Consider the following 9,913-nt stretch of genomic DNA (forward strand, 5'->3'; position numbering starts at 1 on the left):
CCCCCCCACCTGCTTCAGTCAGCTGCAGCTCCACCACTGAAACAAACTATTTTCTCAAATTTCATATCTAAGAGAGACATTTATCTGTGATCTATGAAGCATTTTGAGTTGTGTTGTTTGTCACATTTAGGTTTGGTTTCACATCTGTGTTGAAGCTTAGCTACTGACTGTAAAACTGACAGCATGTTTGGGAGGTCTAAAGCAGGGAGAAAGGAAAATAAAGAACATAGAGAGGAAGGGAACGTTAGAGGGGTGTGTGTTCAAAGATAAAACCCAACCCAAATACTTTAGCATAACTGTTCTTGTTGACACGGACGTTAATATATTAAAACTTAGCTGTCTACCTTTAGCTTCTGCCAATTTAGCTTTTTATCAGTAGCGGAACTAAGACATTTGTGGAGCAGTTTAGATGTTAGAGAAGCTAATACTTTGGTTAGCTGTGCCCACCACTAATATTCAGTTTGTTATTCAGGCTATATACAGAAATTCACAAGTTAAATTTAATACCTTTCATATCTTTTTTTAATACTATCACAATATTTTTAATACCTCACAATATTTTTTATTACTGTCACAAAACTTTTTGACCATCACAACATTTTATATACCGGTACGACTTCGGGCTGCAACTGTAGCATCAACTTCTTGAACTTCACTTAGTTTTAACTAATTATAAGGTAATRGATTAGTGTCATTATACTTAACTTTTGGGGAGTTGTTTAAAACATTAATACCTCATCAGATGAAGTTTATCACTTTTTAATGGCCTGAACTTTTGCTAATTTAACTTACTACTTTTTAATACCGTTTACAACCYCATGGTCAGCTATTACTTAAAAAAATTACAAGACTGTTGGACATTCTGTTTTCACTCAGCTATTGCGTGCAGTATTTAAAGGGACAAAAAAATTCCATTTTAACACCAGGCTAAAACAGCAAATAAAATAAAGTGAGACTCACACCACGAGGTTTCGTAAGCTGTGCTCTCTAGGTGAACAATTTTTGATTTTGCTGGACCTCAGTAAGGCRGCGACCTCCATAATTGCTCCTTTTTCCCTCATCATGTAGCGATAATATTGCTTCTTAAAAGGCACAAACTGTGGAAAACAAGAAGCAAAATCTTTTWAACTTTTTTTGTTGTTTTTTTAGTCATTGAGCACTACAAGTTAAAATTTACAATCCATAGCTTGTCTCACCGTGGGTTCCTGGATGATGTTCCTCCAACGGTGGCAAACGAGGCCAGCACTGCAGTAAAGGTCCGYTGCAGGAAGAAGAACAAGTATTTGTCTCAGGACCTCGTCTGGAAGGTCGTCCATGCCGCTCTGCGGTTGGAGCAGGACCCTGCTGTCCCCCAGGAGTCCAAAGTGAGCGTCGGGGAGAGGCTCAACCTCTTCCTCCTCATCCTGGTTACAGCGTGTGTCGAATTCCTCATCATCCCCKAACATCTCGGCCGTCAGTCCCTCCAAATAGTCTTCCTCTTTTAGCTCAGGTCCCACGCCAGCACCAGACTGGACTGCATCTCCGAAGACGCACCTGTCGGCCTCAAACTTCGACTGCGTTTCGGCCGATAACAGACTCTCATCATCGATCTCATCTTCCTCCTCTGCCACAAGCTCACATTGGGAGGCCAGCAGGCTAACATCGCCATCCTCATCTTCTTCTTCTTCCACAAACGTCGATCCTGCAGAATGTGTGGATGTGGAGGGCTGAGAAGATTTKTTTGGACTGGAACTGATGACTTTTGTCAAAGAGAAGTAGTCGACGATGGCCTTTTGTTTACCAGAGGGACTTCCTGTGGCAGAAGCTGCTGCTTAAAAAAAAAAAGAAAACTATAAACTTCAGATCAAATCATACTGAAAGCAAACAAAACCAGCTGTAAATGCTGACTCTTTGTTAGGGACACTTCCATTTTTTGAGGGTATATAAAACACAAGTTCAGTGCCAACAGAGCTTTGGGTGCAAAAAGAGATTATACTATCAGGACTGTTCACCGTGTGCGCACTGATTCGTTTAGATGTCTGGGAAAGAATTTAAAATAAATTACCAGATTTATGTCGCTTCCCGGGGCTCCTGTGGTAACGCCCTCGSTTGGAGCTGCTCCATCCCTGGTTGGACGTGTGGGGTTTGGTAAGAGCATTTGCATTTTGTCCCAGTTCGTAGCAATCCTGTGCGTTTAGGTGCTTCCTTTTGGCCCTTCCTGGGGAAAAAAACAAAAAACAACAACAAAAAAAATAATTGCCACAATAAATTTGTGTAAACAAATGAGTCAGTTTATCCTTCCATTTCTGCATTACCGTTTGTACACACCAGTCTGTAATTATCTGATGAAAGTTAAACACAGTTTGGAGTTTAAATGTCTTTATACTCGGTATTTTATTTATTTTGGTCCCATGGTTTCAGATTCAAACATATCGTTTTTTACTTCCACCTTCTTGCAGTTACTTTATTTTATGCTAACAATTTCCACACTGGATCAATAAAATCAGGATMTATTAACTTGTGAAGATTTTATGTCATAATATTTACATAATGACAAAGCAAAGCCTCTGACACTCTAAGAACCTGTACATGAAATAACYACTTTAAGTTGTTTCTGGGTTTTGYAGCTACCAATGMTAACAAATTACTTATGTTTGCTTCATTTTTCAAAATAACCAACCTTTGACGGACACCTCCATCTCGGTAATCACGCCAGTCACCCCAGGACTTATTGGTGTATTTAAAAGTCTGTTCAACAAAAAGAAGAATGTTGTCAAAACGTTATTTTATTGTTTTACAAAATAAAGACTTGTTTGGTTAACCGTCAGCACTGAAGCTAAAGTTTATCTCAGGTTGCAGAAAAGCTACAGCTAGCTAGCTTGTTTATAATTTACAAACAACTCCTCTGAGCTGCTAGTGCTGCATCGTGATTGGTCGGTTTCTTCTTCGTTGGATTTTATTTTTGCTATTCAAAAACACAAAGGATTGGTATCGCCACCTAGTTGATATAAATGATATYAAATTGAAATCTGTCTTTTTGCACTTTCCGTGAAACGTGTTTGCATTGAGATTACCTATAGTTTAGTTATAATCAAATGTAAATGAAATATATACATATAATACTAATAATCCTTGTTTGCAAAAGTGATAAACGGACTGAAAAACGAGGTCACAGCTACAGGGTGACAACATCCACAGAAGAGACTGAAATGGGAGCAGGTGGAAGAGAACCTGGAGAGGTAGATGTAGTATGCTCTTGGGAGAAAAAAAGGTTTAGAGTTGGTACATGCTGTTTTTACCCATGTCTGTTGATTTTACTGCATTCAAAACACAAAATATTTTTGTGTAATTGATACATTTTGAAAWTTTTGTTTCACAAYTCAAAAASTRCTTTTGWATTTTCCATCATTCCATCATCTTTTATTAATMCAAGACAAAAGCACATCCATTCAAAGATAGTACTATGTTTATTCATTGGTCAGTAATTTCTCAGTGCACAGGTTTTTTTTTTCTGCAACTTACTGAAACATCTTTAATCAGTGTCRAAGCTGTACAGAAAAATTAAAGTCAATACAACAATTAATTCAGAAATGTTGAACCGTGTTAGAACATCTAAAGGAATGTTTTCTGGTTTCTACATCTTGCGAGAGGAATGCAAACATTTTGTGGTAAAGTTCAAATATTTGAATGTTTCAGGCTTTGAAAGGGCTGGAAACATTTTTTTTGTAGCAGGGGCTTTATTATCAACAGTTTTGTGTTATTATCTGTCGAGAAAACTTTTAAAACAGACACATTTAAATATGAGATTACGTTAGCTTTAAAAAAACAGATTTTTTCAAATAATTTCAATTTAAAATGTGGAAATCCTCAGTTTTCTAGCCTGCCCTGACTACATCTCCCTGTTCTTCATCACTGCTTTAGAACAGGCAGCTCCCTAGGCTTAAAGAAGGCCTGAGCCATCCCCATGCCAAAGATGTAAACTTTGGTGTCCACCACGATTTTCTCTCTCTGCAACAGATCTGTTGAGATAAAACAAGAGTTTGTTAAAAACTTTAAAACCGGACAGTGCAGGGGCTTGTTAGGAAAAAAAACTCCTGAAGCCTTACCGTCAATTTTTGTCTGGAATTCATCGAGCGGCAAGAGAAGAACTTCTACAAACTCTGAAAAGAGAAAACCACGCAGTGAAAAACAATTTTTGAAGTTAAAGTTTACTTTGAAAAAATGAGGATGTAACTCACCTCCGTCACCTGTGGAAAAACACAAGAGAGCACCATTAATCTATTTGAACAAGTCACTTTTRCACAGAAAAACAGTTTAAAGTGACCTTTATCTTACATATGCTTATTAAAAGAACGTCTCCATCTTCTGTCGCTTATTCATAGTCAGGTCGTGGAGGTAGATCCAGGAGAKAAACCCAGATATCYGTCTCCCTAACAACACTTTACTGCTCGTTCTGGGGGACCCTGAGGGGTTCTTAGCCATAGCTCATGACCACCAGTAAGAGTTAAAGCCTAGATTGATTGGTAAACTGATGGCTCACTTCTCTACAACATATTAGTACCAGGGTTCCCACACTTTGGYCAGCATCAAATTCAAGGAMCTTTYAAAAACTTTCCATTACCAATTTTCTCAAATTCAAGAATTGCGCACTATGGCAATTACCTACTGCTACCACAGAATGTTACCAATAAACAGGTTTAATATCATGTAAATTCAATGAAAAACTGAACAACATAGAAGTTGTTGAAGTCAGAATCAATGAAAGAAAGTGGATTAAATGTATACCCTCTGCTCTGATTGGGTAAACTTTGACTATGGTTCACGGTATTTGTTGAAAGCCATGCCAGTTTACTGTAATCCTGAGTTATTCACTGCAACAAATGTAAGTTTTTATCTATATATGATTTTTTTTACAGATGATTATTATTATTATTTTATTATTATTTACCGTTATTTAACCAGGCAAGTCCTGTTGAGATCGCAAATCTCTTTTTTCAAGGGAGGCATAGGCCTGAAGGCAGCTTATTGTACATGTTTTTGGGGGTGGGGGAAACGGGAGTACCCGGAGAAAACCGCAAGCATGAGGAGAACATGCAAACTCCACACATAACGACCCCAGGTCCGACCCGTGTGAGGCGTCGGTGCTAACCACTGAGCCGCCGTGCCGCCGTGATGAAAATCAATTGTGTGAATAGAGAAATTCAATACCCAAAAAAACATTCAAAGACAAGTGTAATTTTTGGCTGTTTTCACAAACTTTCCAGGGCCTTGAAAAAATATTTTCAAATTCACAAACTTTCAAGGATTTCAAGGACCCGTGGGAACCCTGAAGTACAGACTGATTAGAGCTGGGCGATATGATCAAAATTTTATATCACGGTATTTTCAACATTTTCACCGGTTTCACAGTATTTGACGGTATTTTTCTTTTCATCACAGCTCAGCTGATAATAACATGTACAAACCCTGCTTATTGACTTTTTTCTTTTGTCACTGAAGAGGTGTTTACTACATTCAGCGATGGTGAAAACGRGATGGTTTTTTAAACATCAGTCAATATAAGCAGCAGAATCGCCACCCGCGGCTGCAACTAGCTGCTGCAAACATTAGCATGCTAACGCACATAGCGGCGCAGCAAAGAAAAATGTCCCCCGGGAAACAACAGTTCACTGGCGGCCGCGACAAAACATTCCGCTATTTAAACCGGAATATCCGGTATTCATATATAACAAAAATAAAAACCGGTATTCAGTACAAAACGGTATACCGCCCAGCACTAAGACTGATGCTTCTTGATTTCTTCCTCTGTTCTACCCCCTCTAGGAACAAGAACTCCTACTTGAAGGTGAGGAAAATGCTCATTCTGTCGTGAAGGTCWAAAGCTACCCATTCCACAGGATGGTCTTCTTCTGTACCTGGTCAAACTCCAATGGGATGCTACAACCGTCCCAGACGATAAAACTTTGAGGATCCTTGGGACACTTATACCAATCCACCTTGGTATGGTAGGGTGAGTGGGGATGGATAAAGAACCATATGAGCGGGGCCTCGTAAGTGGGTCCATTGCTCTCCACCAAAAGACACTGAGCTTTATTCAAACCTTCACGTCCCTCAGATGAAGGACACGAGGTTAGAAACATTCAGTGTTCTGAGCTTCTCAGGATCCGTAAAGGGGTCCCCAAGACTGCTCAGAGTCAGGCAGTGGTCTAAGTAGTGCAAAGAGATCTCTAATTCAATGCCACAGGCATCACACAGACCATTGCCATGGAGTCCCATCATCATTTTGKGGTGTTTGAGCAGATTGTGCCCTGTTAGGACTCCAACCAGYGTGCTTAGAGTTTTCCTTGTCAGGGCGATGAGAGCTTTCCCAAACCTAAGATTTGGGCCATTTATCAGTTCTGTCTACAGTCTGTCAGCTTGCTCCACCTTGGYAAGATGGCGACTAATGTACTGTGAACCGGCTGAGCTGAAGATCTGCAAGTCTGAGGTTATGGTTCTCAGTCGTGACAGGAGGCACTGTAGGGGACCAATGCATTCTGGACTGGGTGACAATCTGATGACTGGCTTTGGAGGCTTGGAACGTTACCAGTGCTRTAATCCCTGATAATCTTTGATCTGTTTGATCTGTTCTGAATCAATACATCTCATAACAAACCCTAGTTCAAACATTAAAACAGTGTTGGGAACAGAAAACTAAAGTTAGCTTCACACACCACTAACCTGCTAAACAAGAACCTTAGCTCCACTAATGCTAAACCACTAAACAGATTACAAAGTTAGTGAAAGCTAACACTAAACGCTAAGACGACTGTCACTCAAATTTTTCGATTTTTTTATTTGTTGTATAAATATTGTTAAATGYTAATTTATTTCTTTTTGACGCTCTTAGTTTGAAGTTTAGCTGCTAAAGATGCTACATGCTACACACACGGTGCCTGACACAACCAGCACTGCTTGTAACAGCGGATAGTTTTTATTTAATTTAAAGTAAGTGGTACAAAAATAGATTCACAATTTACGTTTTACACGTTAAATTAGTGGCAAATTTAGCAAAAACGCTAACAATTTCCCAAGTTAGCAAAAAAAAGCTAATCCACTAAATAAGAAGCTAGTTCCGCTATTAGCAGATTAGCAGAACTGTGCCCACCACATAAACCCTATAACTAATGAACAATCCAAGCGTTCTCACCCAGCTGCTGGACAGGATGRATATTCTCCACGTCGTCTCCGTTAATGTTGACCAGAACGATCTGGGTGTTGCTATTAGACAAGCCGGGGTCCAGGCAGGTCACTGAAATCAGAGCAGCAAACATCAAGATGACCATCACTGATCCCTGACCCTCAGCAACATCTTCAGGAGATAAGATATAACCAGCAGTTAATGCAATCAAGTACCTGGAGTGACCCCGACCACTTCCCCCTTATAGCCAGTTTCCTCCTTCAGCTCCCTCAGCGCAGCCGCCTCCGCTGTCTCCCCTTCATCCAWCAGACCTGAACACGGGCAGGTATTTAGTAATAACAGACAATAAACATGTTCATTTAACTTCCTGTTTTAGACAAAAAAAACGTTCGCAGACCGGCGGGAAACTCGAGGGTGAAGGATCCCAGCGGAGGACGGAACTGCTTCACCATCACTACACAGTCTTTATGGAGTGTCCGTTTCAGGAAAGCGATGATTCCCACACCTACACACACACACACACACACACACACACACACACACACACNCACACACACACACACACACACACACACACACACACACACACACACACACACACACACACACACACACACACACACACACAAAATATATAAACATTTCAACCCAACCTGATCAACCACGCTACACAACAAAAAGCAATGAAAAGCTGACCGTCTACGTTGCTCCTTCTGGTTGTTCGCTTCGCCGTCTCCCAGATTCTTAACAGARACACAAAAACATTTAAGGATGGATTCCTTTATTTATTTATTTAATCATTTATTTTTCCTAAATAAAGCTGAGTGRGGGGTCGAACACCTGGTGTTTCCAGCAGGATCAACATATGTGGTCTTTTCCAGCTTCACCCATTTCCCTTCTGCTATGACCTGGAACCCAAAGCAGAGGCAAAATCAATCAGATGTGTTCAGTCTGATCMGAGACGTAACAAAAACTGTTCCGCAGGACGGAAACAAGGAATTCRGACGTTTTTGTAACAAACAAAACACTTTGTAAAACGTAAAAGTCCTGCAGAACTGTAACTGTTCCTAATGGTAACAATGGTTCTTATGCAGTGGGCTATGTCTAAATGCTGGGTTATGTTATTTTGATGTTTGCTCTCAATAAAAAGAGTCAAATATAGTTTTTATTTAATTTAGTGTCTTTAAATTTTAGCTCATAAATGGTGTAAATTTATTTGATTTCAGTTTTTGAAGCTGCAGCCCTTCTTCCTCATCTAAACATGACTAAACTAAAAATTAAACACAGTCAGCAAATGTCAACAYTGCAAACTTTACAAATGACAATACAAAACTTTATGAGGTCAGTAACACAATTTCTTTGTCTTAAATTTATTTGGWGCAAAAATACAAACCTCTTCCTTCACTACGTGTGGTGTTGTGGTTACTTTCTCTTCGGAGTTGCTCATTTTCAGGCTGTTCAATTAAAAACATGGAGGACAACAGTTGAGAATGTGAACAAATTAAAGGAATTATGACACATTTTAGCGTTTTAACGACGAAGCATTGAGCTGCACCATACAAGTTGCATTATGTCCCTTTGTGGCTCTAAAATAGACTCGCATGTGTTTCATTCTGCTCATTTAAGACACGCTAACATTTTTTTGTGATATTGCCACAAGAAGTCGAAGCTTTTGTTTTTCAAACTTTTAACTAATTCTGCAAATTGAGCTCAAGTAAACGTAACTCACGTGAAGTCCTAGTCAACAGCAGCRGAGAGTGTTTGTTACGACGATGAGTCACTCTGGGAGGATTTCTCGGTGCCACAAACGTCACTACAACCGAGTGAAATTAAAGAAATTATTTTTTTATTAGACTATTTTTGTCAGATGCAGCCATAAACACAAATAATATTTAATTTCAAGATATTTATAGAAATGATACAATGTTTTGTTAAAGCTTTTGTAGTCACATCTTATATAAGCCCATATTTTATGCTTGTTTTTTTTAACAACCCATTCATTCATCTATAGCTAAAGAAACTCTAAAACGTTTTGCTTTTATTTATATAAAAACTTCATAGTTGACGACAACGTTATATTGAACTTTGTGGAAAAGACGTGTTTAAAATATACACAGGTGTGATTTTACGTAAGAATAAACGATCTATGTTAAAATGTTGCGTCATTTCTTGTCTGTGTGCACCTTAAAACAGCTCCCCCCGACATTACTCGAATATTTCACATTATTAGCGAAATAAATAAAAGTGACCGTGTAGACTTTTATCTATATAAAAATAAATAGTAACATTTAATAGTGTTAATGGGTTTATAATATTCAGAGTCTTATTTAAAAAAAAAAAAGAAATCAGGTGTGACGGATGACATTTACCGATGGACACGTTTCCGGAACAGCGGTATTGCAGCATGAAGAAGGAGCAAGTTGTCAACTGTCAGTTCTCTGTTTGGTATCCGATATTTAAGAAACACACGATAAAAAGGTAAGCACCAACTGGTTATAGGAATAAYAACGATTTAGGAAAACTTGTAGCTGCTGTAGATTACGTCTAGTTAACAAGCAAAATTATTTGTCAAAAACAGGTCAACACAAATTATTKTGTCGTTTGTTTCATCGTATGTCTTTTAACAGCATGTTATTTAGTTTATGAGTTTTAAACGATGTTTTTCTTTTTGTTTTTTAGTCTGATTCTTCCTTTGCCAGAGAATGTAATAGAGTATTTACTGGACGATGGGACATTGGTAGTCTCTGGAAGGTA

The 9,913-nt window shown here is 38.8% G+C and overlaps 3 protein-coding genes across 4 annotated transcripts in view; 1 reads left to right on the forward strand and 2 right to left on the reverse strand.

The window, feature by feature from the left end:
• fbh1 (F-box DNA helicase 1) overlaps window positions 1–3,161 on the reverse strand; it is a gene marked incomplete in the record, with an annotated part of 19,040 nt that extends 15,879 nt beyond the window's left edge. Inside the window, 4 exon segments of the mRNA XM_014018466.1 lie at window positions 961–1,097; window positions 1,197–1,810; window positions 2,045–2,197; window positions 2,660–3,161. Of these exon segments, the coding sequence (XP_013873920.1) occupies window positions 961–1,097; window positions 1,197–1,810; window positions 2,045–2,197; window positions 2,660–2,678 (923 nt within the window).
• Window positions 3,162–3,376: 215 nt separating this feature from the next.
• Window positions 3,377–8,911, reverse strand: nudt5 (nudix (nucleoside diphosphate linked moiety X)-type motif 5). Of its 2 annotated transcripts, XM_014018464.1 has the most exons (10): window positions 8,889–8,911; window positions 8,553–8,613; window positions 8,000–8,067; window positions 7,856–7,902; window positions 7,557–7,664; window positions 7,375–7,470; window positions 7,169–7,270; window positions 4,218–4,226; window positions 4,086–4,139; window positions 3,377–3,998 (listed from the first exon to the last, which is right to left on the reverse strand). In XM_014018464.1, exons 2-10 carry the CDS (start codon window positions 8,604–8,606, stop codon window positions 3,889–3,891), a joined length of 648 nt encoding a protein of 215 aa, XP_013873918.1. In that variant the 5' UTR covers window positions 8,607–8,613; window positions 8,889–8,911; the 3' UTR covers window positions 3,377–3,888. The 2 variants fall into 2 exon arrangements, with proteins under 2 accessions (XP_013873918.1, XP_013873919.1); XM_014018465.1 differs by lacking the exon at window positions 8,889–8,911 and having other exon boundaries at window positions 8,553–8,843.
• Window positions 8,912–9,527: 616 nt separating this feature from the next.
• cdc123 (cell division cycle 123 homolog (S. cerevisiae)) overlaps window positions 9,528–9,913 on the forward strand; it is an 8,815-nt gene continuing 8,429 nt past the window's right edge. Inside the window, exons 1-2 of the mRNA XM_014018463.1 lie at window positions 9,528–9,637; window positions 9,839–9,910. Coding sequence (XP_013873917.1) covers window positions 9,531–9,637; window positions 9,839–9,910 — 179 coding nt within the window. The 5' untranslated portion in view covers window positions 9,528–9,530. The remainder of the gene's footprint in view (window positions 9,638–9,838; window positions 9,911–9,913) is intronic.

This window comes from Austrofundulus limnaeus, unplaced genomic scaffold (assembly GCF_001266775.1).
Source record: "Austrofundulus limnaeus strain Quisiro unplaced genomic scaffold, Austrofundulus_limnaeus-1.0 Scaffold193, whole genome shotgun sequence".
NCBI lineage: Eukaryota > Metazoa > Chordata > Actinopteri > Cyprinodontiformes > Rivulidae > Austrofundulus > Austrofundulus limnaeus.